General features: G+C 45.2%; 1 protein-coding gene across 2 annotated transcripts in view; it reads left to right on the top strand.

Annotated features, from left to right (window-relative positions):
* Positions 1-4335: 4335 nt before the first annotated feature.
* Positions 4336-25450, top strand: part of LOC102050935 (protein LYRIC) — a 30811-nt gene continuing 9696 nt past the window's right edge. Inside the window, exons 1-7 of one of the 2 annotated variants that reach the window (XM_027814765.2) lie at positions 4336-4852; positions 15012-15071; positions 16090-16180; positions 17601-17669; positions 19323-19538; positions 21134-21208; positions 22784-22882. In XM_027814765.2, the coding sequence (XP_027670566.2) occupies positions 4532-4852; positions 15012-15071; positions 16090-16180; positions 17601-17669; positions 19323-19538; positions 21134-21208; positions 22784-22882 (931 nt within the window). In that variant the 5' untranslated portion in view covers positions 4336-4531. The remainder of the gene's footprint in view (positions 4853-15011; positions 15072-16089; positions 16181-17600; positions 17670-19322; positions 19539-21133; positions 21209-22783; positions 22883-25450) is intronic. The other variant, XM_055714512.1, reaches the window with a different exon arrangement.

Here is a 25450-nt window from a genome sequence, read left to right as displayed (position 1 = left end):
TTCAGTAACTTCAGTCTTGCCTCCAACTTTTTTGCTGTACCCTTTGAACTGACATTGTTGCATTAATGCCTGCTATGATTTTGTCTACCATGCATGCCATTGCTATAGCCTATTAAAAGCAGTTGCAGCCGTGCTTACTGCTGGCTTCGTCCTTCCTTTTGAAGCAGTTTTCTTTGACTGGTCTTAATTAACGCATAAGCTGGGAAAGTGCCTTCTTTCCTCCTTCCAAGATGTTTTTGTTTCTTTGGTTTAATTTCATGTCTTTGGCGGAATAGATGTTTCCAATATGTTCTTTATGAAAATGAAAGGGAAATTGAAGCTTACACAACTTCTTTGTTGTGAAAAAAACCCAGGCCATGGTTCATCTTTGACTGCATGACCATTGTGTGCTTATTTGACTCCATTTCTTCTCCCTATTCAGAAAAGCCAAGTAACATGATTAAAGTCCTCTTCCAACTCAAAGACTTTGACAGCAAACAAAGACGGATCACTTACCAACTGAATGAATCATGTACAGGAAACCAAGGCTAGTGTTAAACATATTTACTAGGGCAATCAGTTAAGAATGGTATGTTGAAGATCTGCAATTAACACCAGTTCCACATACTGAAACAAGAGATTCAAAAGCTATTAGATAATTAGTGAAAATTTATAAAGCTGCATTCCTCAAGGCAGCCACAGATGCCAAAAGGAAATGCTGGACTGCTAGGCCAGATACCAACTTGTCAAGGAATTAATCATCATATTTAATGGCAAATACCTGGCCATGTGGGCAGCCATGCAAAGAGCTGAATAGCATGAACAGATGGAGTACTCCTCTCTTAGTACTGCTTATTGTCATGCTTTTGCCAGACGTGCAGCTAGCACATTGCTGTTTCCTCATCGATAGGCAAAATGAGCTTAGTAGCTCACCAGCTTCACATGTCCATGGAAAGTCCCTAGTGCACCAGGGCTTCAGACAGGAGAAAAAATGGGAAAAGTTTGTGAATTACATCAACATGTTATGAATACATCTCCTGCATATTAGCAGGTGAACTTCAGGATTTGGTGCAAACATCCTTTTGAGCCTGTAAATAAGCGACGGGTTGTGAGACCATCTCAGCCTGTAAAATAGCTTCATTACAGCAGAGCAAGAGGGTCGCAGCCAGAAGCAGGGCCCCATGGCAGGAGTCGCTGCCCAGGGCACATGTTCTCGCTCAGTGTTTCATTACCCACGACCGCCTGAAATGGAGACTTCTGCATTGAACTCAGCTGTGTCTGAACATCCTCCTACCTGCCTCTGCACAGGGCTTGCCAGAAACAGCTCCCGACTCAGAGCACAGAAACCAGCTACCAAAAGGAGAGCTGCTCCGTGTCACTCAAAGCAGTGCAAACCCCCATGGTTTTCCATGTAGTTAGCCCAAATTCCCGTAGTCTCAGAGAGGGAGGACAAAGCCTTGTAATTTTGAGAAGTGTCTGCTCTGAACAACCATTGCTTGTAGGTTGAATGAGACACAGCTCATTCTCTCCCCTTACTCAAGGCTTTCTGAGCAGCTGTTAGAAACAAAACTCGCCTGCCTTGTTTCAGCTATAGTTTTCTGAACTCCCAGTTGAGGGAAGCTGATTAAAGAGTATTAAATACTACCAAGATGTCTTTTCGCCGCCTCTCAAAAGGCGTTCTTTGCTGAGGCAGTTTAAAAGCTTTCTCTTTACACCTCTGACTTGAAATCACTGATTTTTCTACCACATCTGCTGCTGCTGATTAAACACAAGCAGTGTCAGAGTAGGGTACTTCTCTTAGCTTCCGTGGGTGAATCCTTAAGTCTATTGCTAATACAGCAGGTCAAGACGTTACAATTTCTGTGAAGTGTTATTAAAAAATTTAGTTCCCTACTTTTCCAGAAAATTTCATTTTCTAACAATCCAATAGAAAATTTAAATAAAAGTTAATGCTTTCATTTCAGCTAGAAAACTCTGGTTTCCTTTTGCCATAGTAACTGCCCAAAACAGGATTTTTGCTTTTCTTTTTTTTCAATTGCAACCTTGTTTTGTCAAAATCAAACTGTTTGCATGAAACATTTAAACACTAATAAGACTGAATTTGTCCCCAGAAAAGCTCCCAAAGGCTACCTTCATCATTTCAGCATCTCCAATGACTAACTCTGCAGGCAGAAGCAGACAGGTTCGAATAAGGCCCATCAGGCACTAGCGACTGCACTATTTTGTCAGTGTACATGAACTGCATTTTGATCCACACCAAATAGATGGTTCCAGCTCCTGATTACTAGACTCCCATTCTGACTCTGAATAGAGAACAACTCCCCATCAGACATTTGTAATTACTTTACGTCACCGAAATAGAAAAATACCTTCTTGCACTTGACAAAAAAAATCAGGCTTTCCATATAACGTGACATCACGATAATTTATGCTAATTTCATAGACCAATACTGCAAGTGATATGCTGTTAAATAAGCCTGTATTAATACTAGAAAAAGGTCTAATGTGGTGATGCTTATCTTAGAAAATTAATACCATTACAGGCCAGCCACAGTAACTGCCTTTATTTCGTAGAGGGAAAAAAAGAAATTGAAAGGAATGTTGCATAGCAGTAATCTCATAGTCAATTAAGCAATGCTGACTCCTGAAATGTCTTTCAGCTTATGTTTCCCTGGGAAAAAGAAAAGCAAACTAATTTAGAGGACCTGAAAGCAGTGATATTTATGATCTGAGATATAGGTTGTATCCGTTTTAACAGCTCAGACCTGGAGAGATTCATTTTATGAACACAGGTATCAAGGCGGGGAAAAAATAAAAGACAAGTATCAAACTAAAATGTCATAAAACCAATCACATAGCTGCCATTTTTTAACTTCAGGGGAAGTCCCCCCCGTCTCTGACATTTGCACATGACTATTCAGTTACCACCTTAGGGCTCCAGGTAGGTACAAGATAGGCATATACTCAAAAGAAATCAGTATCAGAGCTAGGAACAGAAACACCAGTTTCTGAGGTTTCAGACCACAAGATTACTCAGTGCTGAACTTTGAAGATAAGGAGGCTGAGACAGATGAACAGAAAACAGATAATTTGTGGGATCCGTGTTTAAATGGAAACTTCCCATCCAAATAACAACATTCAAAGTACCACCATATCCCTATGGCCCTCTCCTGAGTATTCAGCATTTCTCCCTCCCTCCTAAAACCTTCTTCTCCCCATAAAGCCATTCAACACATCATTTTATTGACGATCCTCCTGTATTTTGTCTGGACATTTCTATAGTCCTATGACACCTTATTGTGCTTTCAAAACATATCATTGTTCAGCGTGAATAAGAATTAGGCCCAGGACACAGGATTAATAAATCTTTCCCCCCTGAAGAGCTGTCAATCCAACGGAAGGATGGATAATGAGCCTTCCCCATTGCTGCCTCTTGCAAGGGTGTGTGTTTGGGTTTCAGCTCCAGCACTTGGATCTGCACCTAGGAGAGAGCAGTCCCCACTGGGTGTGAAATAAAGCCAGGACAGAGAAAGACCATTTTCTTACCAAACCCCTTCTCTGCGCTGGGTTTACTACAAACATGACTTTTAATACAGGTCTATTTAAGCTTTACTCCCTACCTTCTTTGCAGTAGTGCCCTCTAGCCCTGGTGAGTCCCTGAGTTTGTGCCAGGTGTGACATGACCACATGGAGAGACACGCGTCTAAATTAGGGGCTCGCTCCTTCCCTCCGTTTATTTCTCAGAGGTTGTCCCTCTAGATAGGCCAGGATAAAACACAACTTGCCACTTTTAAAGAAGCTCTATGACTTTGAAAAAAGACTTTCTGAGAGCATCACCTGCACTTATTCATCAGGTGGGTGGAGAAATTTTCCATCCAGCAAAGTAAGAGGTTTGTGGTTTGAGGCACTCTGCCCAGGGTTCTGCTAGTGGTGGCATTTCCCTGAGGATCAGCACTAGACGGGAACACATCGTGCCTTGCATTACATAGGCAATTCTTTTAATTATCACAGGGATGTTGCTTGATAATGACATTATTTGTAACGGTGCCTGAGAACAGAAGTACATTCCTAAAACCTCTTCTGTCTAGACAGGAGAATTTTGCAAAAATGCATCACTTGTGGACATCCCTGTGTATCCTGACCCTCGACCACGCATCTGCTCTCAAATTAATCCTGATGTCCGCGGCTCCGCTGCTTTGAACCGCATCGCGTTCGTTCAGTGCATTAACTCCTTCCCCCAGCCCCGGCATAGCCCCCCACACCGCCCCCGGCAGCGCCCGCCTTCCCCCCCCCCCAATCCACGCACCGCGCAACCGCTCTCACGACCGAACCCTTCGCAACCAGAGTCCCCTCCCGCAAGCACAGACGTGTCCGCGTCCCCCCCGCTTCCCCCCATCCTCCGCTTCGACCAGCCGGTCCCCCCGCCCGGCACGGCTCCGCAGCCGCGCTGGTGCCCGCTCCCGGCTGCGGCAGCCAGCGCGGCTCCGGCACCAACTTTCCGTGCGCGGCGCGGAGCGTCCCCCGCGGGGGCAGCGGCGGCCCCGGGGCGGCCATGCTGGGGCCGGCCGTGCGGCTGGCGCTGGGCGCGGGGGAGCTGGGGCCGGCGGGGCTGCCGGGCCGGCTGATGGCCCTGCTCTGGCCGGCGCTGGTGCTGGCGGCGGCGGCGGCGGCGCTGCTGGTCCTGCGGGGGCTGCGAGGCGGCCGGGCCGCGCCGGGGCACCCGCGCCGCGCCGCCGGGGAGGCGCAGGAGGAGGAGGAGGAGGAGGAGGAGGAGGAGGAGGAGGAGGAGGAGGATGGCCCCGCGGGGGCCGGCGGCCGGGCGGCTGGGGCGCTGCCGGCGCGGCAGCCCGAGGAACAAAGGCGCACGGCGCAGGTAAGGGCGGCGGGGGGGTTCGCTCCCTGCCCGGGGTCTGCCCGGGACAAGCACCCTTCCCTCCCTCCTCCCCAGCATCTTCTCCTCCTGCCTGCCTTGCTCCCTGCAGACCCGCCGGGCAGCCCGGGGTGCCCCCTCTGCTACGGCCACCCCCCATCCCGCGCGCCCGGGCAGCCCGTCCTGTCTGGAGATGCTGCGCCCCAAACCTCTCTGGGTGGTTTAGGGGTCAGGGACTCAGCGTTCCTCTGCGAGCCCCGTGGTGGCATCAGGGTTACAGGGCAAGGCAGCAGGTTGCCAGAGCACCTGGCCTGGGATTGCTGGGTTTGGCATTTCTTCTGCCACGTTGTCTAACACCATAGCTCCATATGGGCTTGATCCCGAGTGCAGGGAATTAAGGTAACTCCACTTAATGTCCATCATATTAAGAGGGAGGATGCAAGCAGAGTATCTCAGCTGTGGTGTTAATACAATGTCCTAATAACGTATATTTACTTCGAAGCAAAGCTTCATTATTATTGCGTTAATACATGCTGGTAGCTGAGAGCTGATGACCACGGCCACCTTGTTGAATATATGTTTGAGTTTGATATGATGCACTGCGATGAAGTTTCTGTATGACATCATCATGATTGTGTCGCTTTGACTTGCTGTAAGCTGTCTGTAGCAGAAAATCTGAGGATAAATTACAGAAAACCGTTTCACCAAGGTATTGCAGTATGGAAAGTAAAACTCCCAGGAGAACATACTGAACATAAGTAAGTATGTACTTAAAATTAATACATCAAGCATTTCTGAACATGTTTATCTGACTAGTATCTCCTAGGTCTCACTTCTGAGAAAGATAAACTAAACCTGTTTGGGGGGGTGGGGGTGGAAGCTATGTGAGGTAGGCTGTAAAATAAGTGGGTTTTTTCTTCATGAATATAAATATATCAGGCTGTCCATCATAACACTAGTTTTCAGTGGTTTATTATTTGCTGTGGAAGTTTTAACTTTTAGTTGTATTAGCTTTTAATAGGTTGTTCCATTTTAAGGTATTTTGTCTTTCATCAGTAAGAGCAGAATCTTGGCCCAGCAGCATAGGTATCCCTAAATTAGTAAAGAACAATTAAATCAAAAAGCAATCCAAACAGAACTGCCCATGTCAAGGGTGACTTCAGTAAGAATTTTATTATAGCATTATAATCATCGATACTAGATGACTTCAGTAGACTAGATGGCTACAGGACAAATTAAAATTTTGCAGAGCCACCAATTATTGGAGGCAGTGTGGGACAGAAAGAGCGGGACCTCCATATGCTGTTGTCAGAGACAGGCCCGGTGCTGCGATGGTGGTGGATTTACTAGTTTAAGCTGAAGACACTGCTTCAAATAGATATTTTCTGGTCAGCGATGCTGTACCTCACAGGCCTGGGTAGCAGAAACCAAAGAAGAGCAGAAAGAGATAAACTGAAGGGATAAATTTGTTTACAGTCATCTGCAGTTTCTATCATTATTCTCATCTTTTGCTGCACTGGGGGTTTCCTGCTCTTTAGGGGCTGGGCTCTAGCAGTCGCGTTTACACAGGGTAGAATCATCCTTTATGTGAGACCCACTGATTATTCTGTAAGTGCAGAAGAGGCAGAATATGGTCCTAAGGACATGGAGGATGAGAAGGGGATGATCAAGAAAAATAACTTAAAAGATCCTAAGGAAAGATAACCTGGGGAAAATATCTTACATGCTGAAATGAAAAAATCAGGCTTGTCCTCCCATGACAGTAGCCAGCCCTTTCTCTTCTCTGTTTGTCTCGTTTTCTTTTCCCTACCCCCCTTCTCCACGGCTCCTTGTCATTTCCCATCATGTTATCTCTGGCTTTGGAACATCATATCCTTGAGGCAAAAACTTTATCTCCTTACGTAAGTGTAAAATGCTCCATGCTGCTTTGGCACTTAGCTGATGCAAGGATGCCAGAACAACAGAACACCTTTAATATGCTGAAATTTGCATATGAAAATCTCTACCAAGGCAGCATCAGAGATATTATTAATAACAAAGTCTTCCATCTGTAGACGTGGCCAATGCCATAAGCTGGGGCGCGCAGGTATTGCAGGGTGGGAGCCACTCTCTGCTGCCTGCTGAGGTATGAAGCTAAGAGACGAATTGCCTCCGGTGCTCAGGTGTGTTGATACATCCCAGCAGCCAAACATCTGCATATCCTGGAGTGGGGGATAAGCCAAGATCTTAATTAAAAGAAACTAGGCAGTTAATTATTTTTTCGGTTTGGGAATGTGTGTTTGCTGGTGATTCCCAGCCGCTGCCCCATGGGTGGGCTGCAAGACTGCCTTCCCTGGGGAATCTGCCCTTACAGGGCTGCAGTTCCTCTGATGTAGGACCAATCTCCTTTCTTCTGCATGCCCCTATGCCCCATAGCAATAGACAGCCAGAGCCTGCCCAGGGTGCCTTTGCTGGAGGGTGTAGCGCGCCCTCAGCAATCCCCAGGGCTCCTTCCCAGCCTGCAGCTCCCAGCCACAGACCAGCCCTCCCAGCCACCTCCATCCAAATCCTTCCCAGGTCCAAGTCACTAAAATGCAACAGTGCACAACTACGTTTGTCTCTCACAATGCCAGTCCTGCTGGCAGGCAGCTTTCAATCCTTTCATCTCACTACTTGTTTACTTGGTGTATAGCAGAGTAACAGGATGCGGTGATTACTAGCCTCTGAGCAGGCTGCACGCTCTAAGACCTGCTCTAAATTGCTTTCACAGCCCCTATGAGATAAGGCTGTTGAACAAACTTTGTTCAAATGGGTGCACGGCCCCAACACAACCGTAAAAGCACATTTTGAATGTGATCTTACTATGCATCACACATAACAAGTTACATTCTGGCTGCTGTCATACACAAAAAAAATCTCCAGAAATGATGCTAGAGGGTGTTCAGTCTTTTTCAAGATAACCTTTTCCCTAATAAAGAGTCTTTTAGGAAACTGCTAACGAGGCTTGCTGGAAGCCAACTGATCTGAACAAGATTGCTGTTGAGTTTCGGGGTTTGTGTTTATTCATAGGTTTTAGGTTGTTCTGTAAATTGGTCAGTCCAAAAGAAGAGCTTTTTGTACAAATGCGGTGATATCATCTTTCTTAGGCAACTTCTAAAAATATGTATTATCTGATACATCCCAAAAGAAAGCTTTCTGCTTTTCAGAAGTGTCTTTAGAAACCGGAGATACTTTTTGCCTCTTGTGGGGATTGCTTAACAACACCAGAACTAAAGATCAGTCTCCTCAGCTCCAGAGGTATGCAGATAGATCTTTTTTTCATACCTTTTCCAGTTATACTGTATTTTTCATGCCAATGCAACACTGTTCCACAATTATTTTCATACAGCAGTCTTGGATGAGAATTGATTTTGTAAGTATCCTGGAAGGTGTTGGGGTTTGGTAATTGCCTTCTTAAAATGGAGACTTGATCCCTTGATGTAATGCTGCTCTGATTAATTAGAATAGTAAATCCCAGGAAACTGATTTCTTCATCCCTCCTTGCAACAGTGGTTTTAATCCACTCATGCTGGAGAAACTCTTTTGTCTTTCCCCAGACGTCTCATCAGATGATAAGAGCAGCTGAGCTGAGGAAAGTACCTGTCAGCTCCCCGAATTTATAGCTGCTGTATATGGCCTCTCTGGCCTCTTGTGCGTCCTGGTAAGGCTGGCCAGTGGGAGGGTATGTAATGTAGGCATTACATATTACAATACATAGCATCTCAGAGCTGCTTCTCTAATTTTTCTCTTGGAATTACCTTCAGATATGAATGGCTACAGCTGTAGTTCTGGCTCCTGCTTCTTGTCATCAGTCTGTATTTGTTACCTTTCAGTGCTCAAGGGGTTCCTACAGGCAACTTCATCCCTGTGAATATGTGCAAAGGAACAGATTTTCTGTGCTGATGGCCCACATTCTTTTCCACGAGGTTCTTGGAGCATCCTTTTGATGGTAGCACCATCTCTTTCTTTCCTCTACCGGGTGCCTCAAATGAAGGGGAAAATTTCATGTATTCCCAGTAGGTTTCCCAGACAATTCTGTCTGTTGCATGTGTTTCCTGTATAATTTTCCCTTCCAACAGATTCTTTTTTCCTACTGGGAATCTATTTGTCTGAAGTGATTCTGTCAGGGAAAACATTGTATTAACACATATCAGTAATAGCTGTTAATATGATTAATATTTACAGTATTGATCAAAACCCAAGATCCTGCTCTCTTTTCCCTCCCCTTTGCAGGTACGTGTGTCTGGTGGTGTGAGCAGGCATGGCCCAAAGAAGTTCTTTTATGTTCTGCCATGCATCAAAAGCCTCTGAGTTTCTTTTGCTAAGGAACCCAGTATGTTTTTGTGGCTTCCCATTGTCACCTTAGCACAAACTGCCATTGTGTTACCCTTTCTCTAGCTATTAGGACTGAGTAATTTTCTTTGAAGCTGGTGCTTTCCTGTCTCCCTGGCCACTCTTGCTTTGTTTAAACCCCATCCTTTCTTTGACAAGTGCAGGCTTGTCCTTTCCCATTCACCTGGTTCCCATTGGTTTAGGAAATAAGTCTTCCAGGTTAAAGTCCCACAGGACCACATGGCAAAGCCGGACTGGCCAGGATGTCTGCTTCCATTTATGAAAATCTGATTCAGAATTAATGAAACTCAGTGCTGCTTTTATTTCCCAACACATTTTCATGCAGATTGCTCATTGTCTGCTGATGGAGCAATCAATACAAATTGCTGGCTGGCCCAGCAGCAGCAGCGCTTTGGTGCTTTGGTTCGCCTACCCTGTGGCTGAGCCAGTGCTTCTGCGCACAGGAGGGAAGAACCCATCCTCAGAGAGCAAACAGTGGACTGCAAGTGGCGTTGCAAATACCCAACTCACAGTGTGCCATGTGGGGAGCAAAGACCAGACATTCCAGAGGGTGCTGAGAGAGATGAAGGCTCCTGCTCAGTTTTCAGCTTGTTGAAGGTCTACTGAGAAAGCTGAGGATTGCGGTGATATTTTGTTCAGTAGTAACACAGCATGTTTCAGGGAGGTTATTTAATGCCCTGGTTATAAAGTCCATTTCTTTTTGTTCCTAAACACACACAAACCTTTCTTTTTCTTTTAATTTAGCACATGTTGGTGCTGCTTTTGCTGTACCAATGCAGCCTTTTGGCCTAAGTCCACCACATTTATCTTGTGGTATAACATAAGGTGGAACAAAAAATAGTTTCTGCACTGGAAATAAGCACTAGGAAACAATTTAATTGGAGTATTTCTTAAATCTGGAAATGGTTTTGTGTTCACAGACCCCCTGCAAGAATGGGATGGTTTTGCTTCTGTTCATTTCCAGTGTCCAGCCCATTTAATTAAAGTTTTTTGAAAGTGGTAGCTGAAAACAATTTTTCTGAATCTTTATTCATGTTCTTAAATGAATTCCTAGATTTCCAGTGTGTGAAGCATATAATAGCTCCCCTTGGGTTTCATGTGCTGAGTTTATTTTGTCCTAGTATCCCTCTTCTGGGGAAACCTTTGCATGACTTCCTTAGGGAATGCAGTTTTAAGCACCTTCCCCAAGTGGGACAAAGGGGGGTTAGCGAACCTGAAGCTAATGTTCACATAATTTTTAATTAATTCTGTAACCAGTTGGTGGCACTGCAATTTGAAAGCAGGCTTCCTGATCGGATAGACACTTACAAAGGTGTTTGGCTCTGTAAAAATGACCAGTCCTGTGAAAGTACTGAAATGCATAAAGGTAAGCATCTAGGGGTACAGTTTTATGGCTTGGAGTACACAGTTTATGTATTAATGATTAAACCCGTATTTTTTAACATTTGAAGACCTAGTCTTTGCCTCCTTTCTTTGTGACTTTATGTAGAACTATATTAACAGTAAAAATAGATTAAATGCTAGCTCAAGGGAATAAAGGTTTCAGAGCAATCATCAGAAATATAACCTTAGGTTACAGAAAAAAAAGGCAGGGGGTGGGGGGGAAATCCTGTTCCACTGGGTCATGAACCAAATGGCCATGAACTAAAAATAATCTTTCTATTGTTCCACAGAATGTGAGTAGAAATTAATATGCTAAGTCTGATTCCACTAAAAGTCCGGATTCTGTTTCTCTGCATATATTTAATGTATTTGGAATTGCACTGATAACTTTAGACAGCCACTTAATGCAGAGGGTTTAGATGTGTTGTCCCTGTACAAAACTACATTTTTCATTAAGGAAAAAATTACCCTGACAAATTCATTTCCCTTTAATGAGTCCATTAGGTTAAGCTCAATAAAATAATGAAAATTCACAATAAAATAATGAAAATTCCTTTTTCTTTTTCAGAACAGCCAAACGGCATGGTAAAGAGGCATGACTAATCCTGTATGCGAAGGGCTTAGGAAGGGAAGAATAGGGTAGGGTGGGGTTGGTACAGCCGGTTTACTGCCTGAGAAGGGCTTGGGTAAAGGCAGGATTTCATACAAAAGGTCAGGCTAGAGTAGTACCTTTCCACTAAAATGAAGTTGAACTTATAAAAATACTTGGTGATGAAAGGAAGGGAGCTGCTGCGATTACTGAAGGATGGTGGACAAGCAGCAGATATTTCAGGTTTGAAAGAAGATCATCGCCTGAGTAGTGAGCTGTTTGGTAATCACCAGTCAGTGGTCAGGTTTGGTATTTTTCTTGCACTCAGCTGCTCATGAGGAAGGATGCAACAAGGTTCAGGAGTGCAGGTGGGTACTTAGGGCTGAATAGCCAGTCATTCATCCTGAAGACCCCTGGGATATAGTAAGTGACTGTCACCAATGTATTTTTAACCTTTTAGTCAGTGATAGAGAGGGGGATGTTTGCCTAGCAGATGAAATATCATTTAAGTAGCAAATGTTGTGCTTGTCTAGTAAAAGTATACAGCAGTCAGACTGACAAAACATTAAAATGCAGTACTGCAATTTTTCCAGCTTCTTGATTGCTGTCATTTTGTATGGAGAGAAGGTCCAGGAACATGATCCTGCCCCAGCTGAGACAAGTCTGTCAGAGTCAATGTAGTTTGCATCTTCCCTCATTCTCTGTCACACTCAACGTTTTCCCTCTGGAGTTCTCCCTGCCTCTGTGAGGGCTCTGTACAGCCTCGGGCTGTGCTCACTCATGGCAGCCTGGGGGAGGAAGACAGTTGCATGTCCTTAATCTTGACGCCTCCTTGTCTCTGTGTAGTCGCTCATGCTTGCAGAAGCATCTTGATGTAAAGAGCAGCTAAGAGGAGGTGGGATGTCTCTTATCCTCTGTGTGTGTCTGAAAGAAGGCAAAAAAGCATCCTCCTCCTTGCCTTTTAAGTTGGCCCTGCTGTTTTTGTTGCTGATGGTGGCAGCCTTGCTGGAAGCGCTTTTTTTTGGGAGTTGCAATTGCAAAGCCTTTAGAAAACAGTGAAGATTTTGTTATGAGACCTGGGAAATCACCAGAGTTTGTCAAGATTGGGAAGGAATACTGTGTTTACACATTGAATGGCTTCCCCCAGTCATCCCTTCTTGTGTTCATCCCATAAAATTCAGTGTTCCTGAAGTCCTGTGCCATATAGTGGAAAGTCACAGCCCTCCACCCCCAACAAGTTATATTGCATAGGAATTTTTCACTGAGACATGATCTATTTGTATTTTCACACAGCAGACAGGAGCATATGCTGAGAAAGAATGGTGTAAGCTCAAGGTCTTTCATATCTAAGTGGTTCAAATTTTCACCAGAATTCCTCTGGTGTTGTATTTTATGTCTGTTAAGGCTGCTTCCTTCCCTGCTGCAGGCAGAGTGGGTTTTTTCCTTTGAGCAGAGCAGGATGTGGAAAATGGTTTGTTTTGTGGTGGGACTTACGGAGTAAATGTAACTTCAAGTAAATTAACCTGAGAGTCTCAGAAGAGAGATGACTGCCTGTGGGACAAACCAAAGATGGCCTTGCTAATTATTACAAAATGTGGCTGGCTTTTAACAGAAATAATTACTTTGCTAGTGAATGTTCAGAAGAATATAATTGTAAACAATTATATTGTTTGCAATTGACAGCAAAGGGAAACAAAAGAGTTGCGAACCACTTGGTTTAAGCTTATAATTTGAAGCTGGTGGAATTACTGATGTAATCGGGCAGGGATTTTGGCTCCTGTTACTGTGATATTTTACTGGAAGACTCAGAATCAGTGATGCCTGTGTGTTCAGAGTGGTATGTTGCAAAGTTGGCAATTTTGGGGTTTCCCCTCCTAATAACTGCAGTGTGTCAGTGGAACACCAGCCAGCTAGGTCCATGCTACACCGTTGTCTACCACAAGCTTGTCACTGGTCCAGGTTTCAAGCAAGCACCTCCAGGGATGAAGCATTTGCCAGCATGCAGGTGCCTGTCTTGCTGGTTTTAACATGCACTTCAAATCAGACCTTTCTGAGACTTGGGGGGAAATAGCTCTAAAATCTCCAATATACCAAAGAACTAAGCACTAAGAGGCTAAAGGACTGCAGCCCCACTGGGTTTGTTGGGGACAGGCGTGGGCAATCACCCACAGGGTTTTATTTGCTAGTAACTAATCATCGCAAACGTCAGCAGAGGTTACTTTTTTGGTGTCTAATTAATAATTGGTTCGTCTCTCAGAAGAAGCTGCTTCAGGTGCTGATGATGTTTCCAAGTGCCTTTGGGATAGCACACAAAACCTTGTTGCTCTGTGGAAAAGAGTTCCCTTCCATCTCCATGTGGCCCTGAGAGAGCTGTAATCTCGCCCATCAGAAGGTGGCTCTGGGTCTTTGCTTCTCCCAGCCGCAATGGTGTCCCTATCACCTAAAGGGATGGGGCCACCCAGTGAGCTTTTTTTTCTAAAAAACCTACCAGATTTTAGCTTTCCTGATTTACTGTGCAGCGTTTTGCAGTGTGTGTGCATTTCTGTCTCTCTTTTTCATTTATGGCACTTGTTATTCTTCGGCCCTGCAACAGCATCTGTGGCAGTGCAGAGCGGGTACCACTCCTCTGCAGCTGAATCGAGCAGATTTTGTCTTCCAGCATGCATGTGGTTAAACTCTGCCACAGTGTCTGGGGGACAGAGGTCACTTGTGAGGGAAGGGAGGAGAAGTAGAGGGTGGAACGCATCAGCTCTCTTCCCTTCCCCAAGAGGACCTGAAGCCCCTTCATCACCAGCTTGTGAGAGGGTGCCCACTGTCTCCTGATGCCAAGGGGGACAGCCCTGGGCTGCAGCCAGGGGTGTTGCTCCCTGCAGGGCTCCCTTCACCTGCCTGGCGTCTGGGCTCCCGATCACCCCTTGCCCTGGGCAGAGGTGGAGGAGGGATCAGCGCCCAGGTGACAGCCTGGATCAGGCTCCTTGCTGAGCTTTGGGTTTAGCTGGGCAGCCCAACAGGTCTGATGGAACTGAAGGAAACCTGGGCAGCATTGAATGAGGATTGCATTGCACAAGGAGAGCAGCACAGGCAGGTGGGAGGAGTGCCATACACTCAGCAACATGCTCCTGGGCTTGTCGGGTGGGAAACAGGCACCTGGAGAACAGGAGCCTGCCTTCTCTTGGTTGCTGCTGCTTCTGCGTCATGTGCAGTGGCCCTTGCTGGCACAGCCCTTGCCAGCTCAGCTGCAGATTTACACCCTCCCCCGCCGTAGCTGGAGGTTGGTTGTTGCCAGTGAATCCTGAAACAGCCAAGACATTAACCAAACCATAATTTGAAAAGTCCTTAATTTTCATGGTTTACTTCACAGGATCTAAGTAGGATGAAAGCTATTTTTTCAGTTGGTCACATAGACTTGAGGGGGAACATAAGGTCCACCCCAACCAGTAAACAAGAATTAAAATAAGCCTTCTTCTGTCTACGCTGCTTTTTTAAGACAGGCTTACCCTATTTGAAAAACAACTTTGATCCTAGACACATCTTAGGATAAACCACAAATATGTCTGCTTTGGAATAAATCTATGTAGAGTTTCTGGATTTACATTCATAAAGGCTTAGCTAGCACTAATTAATTTGGAATAAATTAACTCGAATTGGAACAAAGCCACGAATTCTAGCCCAGATTTATATGGGGGGTTATTTATCTGTGTCTTTCAGCCTATTTTATGTATTATAGGAAGGCATTCAAATAATTGTATTCACATGTATATTTACATACACACACATGCACTTATATATTCCATAATGTATTTATTGTCCATCTTCTAGGTTCCAGTGAATGGCCAGCTTCTAACATCAGTCAATATCAGAGAGAAAAAGCTCCTCAAGGTACCTGCAAGAGCTTTAGAGTTTATATGTCGTCTTTCAAGACACATACTTGTTTTAAGAATGTTCCCTGTTTGGTAGTTCTTTTTAAAGATAATTTGCTTTTCCCATTGTTGGAGCACTTAAGAGGTGACTTAGGAATGTAAGACCAAGTAACTCTGGCACAGTCACACTGTAGTGCCTGTCACTGCCATCACAAGTGGGGTAGCCTCATGGCCCAAGCCCAGAAGTGGGAGCTGGGATTTCCTGTGTTTCAGTTCCAGAGCTGACATGGGACGTTTTCTTGGATCTGGCCAAGGGTTTTATTGTGAGCATTAAGCACTTGTACTGGTGGGTGTGGAGGAAAGTGTCTGTGCTTTACAGACACTTCCAAGTGCGGAGCAGCCCCCCAGCCTGGTGTTCCTGGTGGGGGTATCATGCCTTGGAAGAGTCAAGAACCACTGTGTTAAAACTAGAGCACTCAACAGTGAAGGTTTAAGGTTAGCTCTACTGTTTCATCAAGCTATATGAAAATGGCCTCAGCCACTGCTGTGTCCTTTCAGATTAGTGCAAACTACAGATATGTTCATTAAAAATAGGCTGTTCCGTGGAGTTTCTTTTGGTTAAGTATAGGCAGGGTCCTAACTTTTGATTTCAGCATTGCTGACTGTAAAGGGGGTAAATAATTTTAGGTTTTTCTCCTTTATAGGAAGAAAATTAGGACTTAGGAATGATGAATGCAAATTTTACTAATAGAGTAGGTGGCTGAACTAAAATGTGAGCTTTGTAACGTAGCAGATAAGTCAGATTTTGTAGGCCAAAAGCTATAGCATTCATTGCTTTGGAGTTTGCAATAAAATCTGCTCAGGAAGGCTTTTGCCCCCATTTAAAGACTTCACCGAGACCACCGACTGCTGCTCTCTCTGAGTACTACTGCATGGTCTCTGTTTCAAAACTATTGCCCTGACTCTTTTTTCCTTCATGATGAAATGCAGCAAATACCTGTTTTATCTTTCTGCCATGTATCTCCTGTATACCATAGCCTAAGAAGAAGAGGAAGGCTCAATGCTCAGACAAGGAGGTGCCAAAAGATCTTCTTTCTGTGGAAAAAGACAAACTGCAAGAGGAAGAAGGTAACAAAAGATCTGGTTCTCCTGTTATCCGATTGATATTACCAAATAATAACATGGGATGAAATATTTCAAAAGGAAGGTCTTCTCTACTACTCTAGTGTTCTGCGTTACTGAGAAAAACTGCCAGTTTGAGAGCCATTTCTATCTGCTCCTTACTGCGTGTAACTGTGCGGACAAGGACCATGAGCTTTCCTGCCACACTTCTCAGGTCCCTACCGCATTCACAGGGATGGCAGATCTGCAGATGAGGAAGCCTCTCTGAAGTGGCCAGAGGTCCACTGGGTAGTGGGGTCTTGTCTTCATGCTCTTACTCTAATCCTGTGGCCCTTGCCGTGAAGCTGCGGTCTTCTCAGGCCGTGTTTTGTTGTGCTCATGATTGCGACTGGTAAAGGCGCTGCGGCAATACACAGCCAATTTCTAGCATGCCCATGAACAGAGCCAAGATCTTTGGTTGCAGGCAAATCTGTGGAGAAATCTGGCAGAGGTTAGCAAGGCTCAAGCAGCTGGAATTTCACTGGAAAATACACTGCATCCCATGAGCCCCTCTCCACCTCACCCCACCAAGGGTCATATTGAAAAAAACAAATTCTAAGCTTTTCTGGGCTTAAAAGATTATAATGTCATTAGTGTGGTGGTGAGAGCAAGAGAAGCCCTCGCTGCTGTTGGACCGGAGTCCTCCTGTGGGCCCGTGGGTCAGGAGCACAGCAAGGCTGCTGGCGGAGAAGGGGAAGCAGCAGCAGCTCTCTTCAAACGGATGTTTAATTTTTTGAACGGATGAGCCAGCTGAACTGTTTTCACACATTATTTGGGGATGCTTCGGAGAGCAAAAGTCTCAGTGAAATCCAGGGACTGTGCTTTTCCTTTTATTAACCATTTATGTCATTCTCTCCCCTGACTTCTTGGTCATGGAGAACATGGATGGAGGCAAAATGTGGCACTATCTGTGTGAATGAATGCGTGTGGAAATCAGCTGTGTGGCAGAGGGTCTCCACATAGCAGGACAGAGTATGTTCAAGGCTAGAGAAAGCCAGTAAATTGAAACCTTGTCTGACTGAAGATTTTCATGATCTTCTTTCACCTGTCAGATATACAAGGCAGTTGATGCTCTGTTGTGACATATCCCCCGAGGGAAAGGGGTGTCACATCAGGCTGACACAAAGGACAGAAGAGTATGTACAGTTACATGAGTCAGGAGACATGACAGAAAGGTTTGTGATGGGGATTTCTTATGTAACGCATTTCTGCAGAGACGCACACAGGGCAGAAGCTGCACGAGACTGGGGCAGCACTTGCTGCCCCGGTGCCACTTTTACAGCCAGCATCAGAAACTATCAGATGCTGTTTATATTGGTGCTAAGCAATAAAGGCAATAAAGGAAGTTTCTTGTTAGCTTCAAAATGAACTTTGCTCTGCGTTGTAGGAGTCTGGCAGACCAAGATCAGCAGCCGAGAAAAGCGACACTTGAGGAAGGAAAGGCTGAAACAAAAAGGTAAATGCACAGGCTCAGTTCACACACCTGATCTGGCTGGGCTTGTCACCCCTTCTCACTTCCCAGCATCTTTCTGTTTGCTCTATTCACCATTCAGCAGAAACATCTTTGCACGCACTTAGGCTGTTTACTTAGGAAAAGGCAGCTTTGGGAGCTTGCTTTTACTCCAGGCTTTCAGTAAAATACATATCATTACCCATAGGACTTTGAAAGCAAATGTCTGCTAGAACCGAGACCTGCTAAAGGCTTGATGTAATACAGATTAGTTACTTCTGTGTGACTTGACGGAAGTTGTTTTCTGATAATGGGTATACAAAAACCTGTGTAATTTGCTCAGTTCCAATTGTGTTCTTTAATCCAGGCCTACCCAGAGTAATTTATTAGAGTAACTTAGAAGCTAAGATAAAGTTTGGAATTGGGAAACATAGCTGGATAAATGTGGGTGTTTCTGCACTGTCTGCAATAGGACTACTTTAAAGTGCTCTCAGATGCTCTACTAAAACTGAAGCACAAGTGAACAGCAAATTTTAATCTCAAAATACACAGATATTTTGAGACCTCTTTCTCTGCCATTTGGATTAAGCAGAGTTAAATATCAAGAGTTTGGATTTTTAAATTTTGGATTATCAAGAGTTAAATATCTGCTTGACAGTCTCTAAGGGCTTAAGGTCCTGACATCTCTGTTTGCTCTCTAACAAAGTAGATGGGTCTACATTTGGCTTGCTTCATGTAAGTTGGCCTGTTGGCATGGGTGGTGCCAGCTGCATGTGCAGAAGGTTAACCACGCATGGTTTAACACTAAGCTGGTGCAGGCATTAAATGCTTTGCTGACCCAGGGGAAGGGAGCTCAGCAGACCAAGTCGCATTTGAAGCACCTGAAGTCCTTGGTGTGATCCTGGAGCCTGGGTTGTGCTGCAGGCTGAACCAGGTGATCATGGTGGTCCTGTTTAGTATGGATATTTACAGAGCACTGAAATGTGGTCTTCTGGGAAGAAGCCCTAATCCTGCCGAGTGCTGACTGCTGTTTCCTAGCAGGGAAGAAGCAGCAGCAGCAGCATTAAGGTGTGTGAAGGTGGGGTTGATGTCAGCAGTGGTCCCGTCCCCACCACAGCCCCAGGAAAATGCTTTCCTATTCTGAAGGCTAGAGTCATAAAGTGCTTTAGGAGTCTTTTGGAACAAAGGATGTTGGAGATAATTTTCATTATTTATAATATCCATATGCCTGGCAGTGATTTCTCTGGCAGCCTTGAACTACAACATCCAAGAGGTTTGCTTTCTTTTTCCTTGGAGGTCATGCTGTTCTCTTTCTCTCCCTTTACTGCTCTGGGTCCCCAGCTGGACTCTGGAGGCCTTGAGCCACCTTGCAGTCAGGAAGGGATGCCCAAGGCCTCTGCAGTGCGGCGTCATCTCCTGTGGGACTCATTGCTGGACTATGTGGTGCCTTCCTTCTCACATGGCCTTCGCATTTGCTGCTTCAGTGACCCGTCCCAGGGGCTCTGCGTTACTGTTATTTTATCTGCAAATAATTTCAGTTGGAATATAGCCATTAGATCTGATGAGTTTAGGTCAGGCTTTGCTTTGTTGTTTCCCCTGTACAAACTCTTTGTTGTAATTAAAAATACTGATGACCCTGTGATGTTTATTCCCTTGAAGACCCCAACAGACCATCCCTGGGTAGCTCAGCAGCTGAGCCATCCTTTGACTGGGATGAGAAGGGAGCTGTGTGGTCGCTCACAGAGGACACCAGTGGCAGTGTAAAAGGTGCTTTCATTGCCAAGGCAGAGTGTGGGACTGTGCTGAAGGTCTCAGGAGCCATACGGGAAGAATCTGTGCCCTCCCAGTCAGAAGAGGATGTTTTTTCCAATGTAGGTGAGTGTTGACATTCAAACGTTGCAGAGGGAAAGTTTCATGAATTACTACATCCAGCAGTGTACATCCCCACCAGCATTTGTCCTGCCTGCAGGCAGTGTTGTCCACCCCCTTTGAACACTGCTAGCTGGCTTTTATTTTCCAGCAATGTGAAAAGAGGGGTCTTTATGGCAGGAATGTCTTCTGTGTTGCAGACTACTTGTTGGGTGCAAGTTGGTTTCTATCCACGGGTATTTAGTGTTTGGTTCCTTTGCAACCAAAGCTTTTCCTTCTGAGGATGCTCACACATGCTCAGCATTAGGCTTCAGGGTCTATCTGTGCATTTCAAAGCAGTATGAGGCAGGGCTTTCCCAAATCAGTTTGGGTATTTGACAGTTGGAAGTACTTTGTTCATGTCAGTGCTGTGTTGTACCTACACAGTTTGCCCGGCTTCCCAGCTGATTCACCCCTTGTTGGTGTCCAGCCAAGGTCATTTAGAGCTGCTTTGGGTCTCAGTTGTGCTGCGACATTCTCTGTGTAACCTCAGATACCTTTAAAGCAGAGAAGGGATGAACAGCCAGGCCATTAGGCTAAAGATTAGGAGCCTCTGATAACAGCTGTCTCACTGGTATTTGATGACTTTTTGTTTCCATCGTGGTTTAATTTTTATGGCAGAGTTATGACTTACATTTTAATTCTACTGTGGGTGATACTGTAGATTCTAGAGCAATACGAATAATTAATAACAAGGTGGTAATTGGGCCTCTTTGTGTCTCTCTTCCTGACTTCTTGGTGGAGCAGGAGAGTTATGAGTTAAAAGTTAAAGGGGTTAATACTGCTTTTTGGTTGATTTTCAGAAGCCAATGTCACTGCTTAATTGAGCTTGTTGGCTTGATTGATTGGAGCTTGAAGTCTGTGTGATGACTCACCATCAGTAGCAGTAATCGAGTACTCTGCTGATTCAGAAAATGGTCTGTTGCCTTACCTGAATTGCTTTGTCTGCTAGACTCCTTTTTTCACAAAGTATAGGGTTGATGGGGGTGGGTGACATTAGTACCACCTTTTACTCTGAGTGCTTTCAAAAGGCCAGATTCCAAGCTGATAAGCGATGACAACTTCTGCCAGTTGTGCATAAAGGGGACATCCGTTCAGATGAGTGAGGAATTTTATTAAGTCCAGAGAATCATAGAATTGTTTAGGTTGGAAAAAACCTTTAAGATCATCAGGTCCAACTGTTAACCCAGGACTGCCCAGTCCATCACTAAACCATGTCCCTAAGCACCACATCTATGTTTTTTAAACACCTCCAGGGATGGTGATTCCATCACCTCCCTGGGCAGCCTGTTCCAATGCTTGAGAAGTGCTTTGCTGGTGTGACATGGGTTTTGAAGGGCTGAGAAGGTGTACATGGTGACTGGGCTGGACTTTCTCTGTCCATAGAAGATAATTTCTCCGTGCTTGATTCTTCTCCGGCAACAGAGGCTGCAGGCTTGGGATGGAGAGAACATGAAAGGACTGTAATGAGACTGGGAGACTCAGGCAGAAACTGCATTTGCCAGCTGTGAATGTATCATCATCACATTTTGGGTTACTGTTTGTTTGCTTTTTAAATGCAGGAACGTGGGATATTGCAGAAGTAAAATCCTGTCCTGTGACCTTTGGGACGTTATCAGAGCTGTCCAGGGAGATAGGTGAGTGGTATCTCTTTGGACTTCTGTCTGAGTTCTTCTATCTTAATAGATGCTTAGCTTAAAAGTACTCTCATTGCTCACATATGGGTCTTTTCCCTTGGAGCCACATTTCATTAGTCACTCCCTCTTGTAGAGCTTGCTTGCATCTGCAATCCAGCACACCAGCATTTTAAGGGGTGACATCAGAATGTTCTATTGAGTGCTTTCCAAAGTCGTGTCTCATCTTGGAATAAATAAAAAAAACCCCATTGCCTCCGCAGCAAATTCTTTCTTTTAGATTTGCTTGCACAGAAGGTTTTTGTTATGTTCTGATGGCCAACAAAATTCAGAGAATTTCAGACCGAGGGAGGGAGCAAACGCCCAGCTCTTTAGAGGCTGCCTAGCCAGCAGCTTCCTTTCCAGCACACTGAGGGATTTTCAGCTGGAACCTCTCCGTGCATGGCCTTGTGAAGGGTGGAGCATCTCCTGGTTTTGCATTAAGTTGAGCCTCATTTCTGGCTTTCACTTGGCCTCTCTGTGACTCTCAGTCCTTTCCACTGCCTGGCTCTGAGCACTCCTGGTTCATACACTCTCTACCTACTCAAATTTGTCTGGAGGTCCAACTGGCTGATGAATGCAAAGTCTGGTCCTGAATCTTTTAGAGATGCTGAAGGCAAACACAGATATATATAGATAGACATCCATGCACAAAACAGCATGTGCAGTGTAAGCCAGAGCACTGAAAATAGCTTCTAAAGCTAGACATTTAAAACATGCCATATTTAATCATGTGTTTTCCAACACTGTATCATTTGGATTGAAGCAATTCCTACTGTACAAGTACTCAACAGGGAGAAATATTTGTTAACATCTGCATTTATGCAGCAAAAAATCAAGCCAATACAGAACAAAACTGTGTAAACAAGGGAGTTCTGTAGGTGAAAGGAAGCAAGGAAAAGATGTGAAAAAGATCTGGTTATGAAAGAAATGAAGAAAACACTATGTGCAGGCCTTAGAAAGGGGATGAGGGGAGTCATTGAGGGAGGCATATGAATCCTACTGGTTGCTTTACTTGTTGAAAAGAATCATAAAACCCCCTTTAAATCTTCTTTTTCCACCAGCAGCTCCCTCTCATCTGTGCTTTTTCTTGGAGTAATTCATTTGGTAATTATGGATTTCTGTCAGAATGAGCAGAAGCCTTCTCACTGAAGGCAGTGGGAATTGGAGCTGGATACACTGGATATGGCCTTTGTTCTGCAGGAACTATATGCCTTTTTATGTCCCCAACAGAGATGTGTCGGAAGTTTACATCTCTGGATATTGTTAGTGTAGCCACTCCTGAGTGGGTCGTTTTTAATAAATCGTGCATGTAGTGTCCTCGTCCAGCTTTCGTTAATAAATCCACTGCAATGAGCAGCATAGATTAATGTCTGGCTTAAATTACATAACATCCAGGTGTCGTGACATAGCAAGCAGATAAAGGCATGATTAATTGTTTTTAATAATGTGAATATACCTATGTGATTATCTTTTAGGTTGGAGGGGGCGTGTTGTTTGTTTTTATTTTTTTTTTAAAAGACGCTTTCCTGTATGCAGATAATGTGAAGAGTAAATCATCTGAGGCCAGTCCTTCCAGATACTGTTGGCATGCCAGCTCGACTTTCCTCCCCACAGATGATGCATGGCAGGGGCAGGGTACGTCTCTTTGCTCTTTTTCTATTGAAACACTAGAGTACTAATGCTGATAACCCTTTTCAGTCTGTTTCCTAAGCCTCAAAAAACAGGGTCCACTTACTATGTGACTCATTTGCACAATGCTGGTAGGGGTAAGGGAGAAATTCAGTGTGGGTCTGGTTGCGGGCAGGTGCCCAGAGCTGCTGTGGGCTTGGTCAGAGCAGCAGACACCCTGTGTGGGACCCTTGAAAAGGGTGAGAATGTGCATTTTATTTATGTTTTTATTTAGAAGGTGACAAAAAAAGGATGCAGTAGGTATGGTCTTGTTTGGTGCACACATACTGCTGTGCAAAGTGTAATTAGAGCTTCTGGGCAGCAAGACCAGCTGTAGGGAGGCTGGCTGAAGGTTCCTGTAGTCCACTGTCCTCTCTCCAGCAGTTGTATATAGCAGCTGCTGCCAGATAAGCACAGGAGCAGGGCAAGCATAGGGTGATCCCTCCCCACACCCAGGAGAGAGTGGGTCAGGGGCTTCCTGAACCAGAGGCAACAGTATGGGTGCTGTGCTTCAAAAAAAACCCCAAATGTTTGTAGTCATCTCAGATTACTAAATTTGTGAAATAAGTTCAAAGTTGGGTTTGGTTTTCATAACTGCAGTATCCATCCTGTTTCCCTCCCACCCACAGTTGGGTAGGGAGGGTAGAGCTGAGTGGCCCCTTTCCAGGCAGCCCCCAGCTCAGGCTCGGTGGGCTGGCTGGGGAAGAGCTGCAGAGAGGACAGGGCACTGCTAGAGCGTGGGGTACCTTTGCCAAGACTTGAAACTTTGTCTGTAATACCCAGAATCCAGATGCAGAATCCAGCTCCAGTGGACTCTGGCAGTCAGGATTTCAGTCTTTTTAAGACTGGTGATGCTGGGGTTTTCACTTCTAAAATCTGCTAGAAAGGCCGTGTGGGTCCTGAGTTGCTGGAATAATTTGGCATGAGCAGTGTGAGTATTAGATGGCCTTTTCTCTTGACCTTTTGGTCAGGATCCAGTGAAGTATCTATTTATACTCCTGTTGTTGGGAAGCCTTACCCTGCTTTTGCAGGAATGATGGCTGACAAGCCGAGCAGACCCCTTCTTGCTCTAGCAGCTCTGACTGCCTTACAGAAAAACCCAGACTGGTTTGAATACATGGAGGAGAAAAGGCCTTGGTCATCTTGCTTCTCTGCCCAGTCGTAACTGAGACTCTGCAGCAGATGCATCAGTTTGGCCATCAGAAGATTTTATAAATAGCATCGTTTGCTTAACAAAACAAACAAACAAAAAAATAACAGCCCCAAGCACTCCCTTCCCTTAGTGCTGTTTGTTTAGCCCCACGTGTCTGCTGGTGAGCGCCTGGCCCTTTGTACCTTCTGAGCCCAGGCTTGCCCGGTGCGTGTGGGAAGGAGGGAGGCGACGTCGGTAGCTCTTCAGCTGCCTTCCATTGCGTTGCATTTAGCATGTCACGCTTGGCACACTCTGGCTTTGATCTGCGGTTGCAAAGCCAGGCCAGAGATCTACTTTTTTGGTGCCATGTCCGTCTGAGAGCAGAACAGATAGGAGCAAATTCAGCAGCTTGCTCTTGGGAACATTGGAGCAGAAACATTTTGATTGAAAGCAGAAACGGAAGGATTTCTGCCTGCCTTACGGCTTGATTCTTAGTAATAGTAGTTTTTTTCCTTTGACTCGTCAGCCTTGATATTGATGCAGAGGGGAGTGTCGCGAACATGTATTCCCTGAGCGCAGATGAGGTAATGGTTGGCGTTAAGGTCTGCACTGCAGGCAAAATGAGCTCTTTGACAGTTAAACAAGGCCTGTTAGCTCTTGCAGGCCTGTGAACTGAAAAAAATGCCATTCATAACCTGAATATGAGCTGGGGTCATTTTATCAAATCCAGACCAGTGCATTTAATGAGTTTCTTTGTTCCGTGCTGGGCTGGTACAGAAGAAGGAGCTGGATGCTGGACTCCTGCCTCTGCCCCAGCTCACGGAGCAGCCTTGGCTGGCTCCCCGCTCCGTGTCGGGTTATCTTTCTGTGCAGCACCAGCAATAACACCCCAACTCACAGAAGGTTTGAGGCTTAAGTGTTGTCACAAGTGAAAGCATATATACACAGAGGGAGAGGGGGAGTTAGTTAGGGACCTGAGTATTCACTATGGGTGTGTTTAAAAGTGCTATGGGAGCATTTAAAAGACTGATAAATCAGGCAGGTTTCAAAACAACACACTGCCAGGCTGGCATTCATTAATGATACACGCTGCTGATGGTTCATTCTTAATCATTGTCACATCTGGAGTGCTGTGCCCATTTCTGGGCTCCCCAGTACAAGACAGGCATGGACATACTGGAGCAGATCCAGCACGGTCGACCCATGTGTACGAACACCTGATGGGGTGGTTGCCCCTGGTCTGCACGGAGAGTGGGCAAGAGGCAACAGGTATGAAGTACGGGAAATTCCACTTATACATAAGAAAAAGCTTTTTGTTACGGTGAGGGTGGTCAGGCAGCAGAACCGGTTTCCCAGAGAGGTGGTGGAGTCTCCGCCCTTGGAGATATTCAAAACCCAGGTGG

Source organism: Falco cherrug, chromosome 6, assembly GCF_023634085.1.
Source record: "Falco cherrug isolate bFalChe1 chromosome 6, bFalChe1.pri, whole genome shotgun sequence".
NCBI classification, from domain to species: Eukaryota; Metazoa; Chordata; class Aves; order Falconiformes; family Falconidae; genus Falco; species Falco cherrug.
This window is presented reverse-complemented; position numbering and strand designations above follow the sequence as displayed.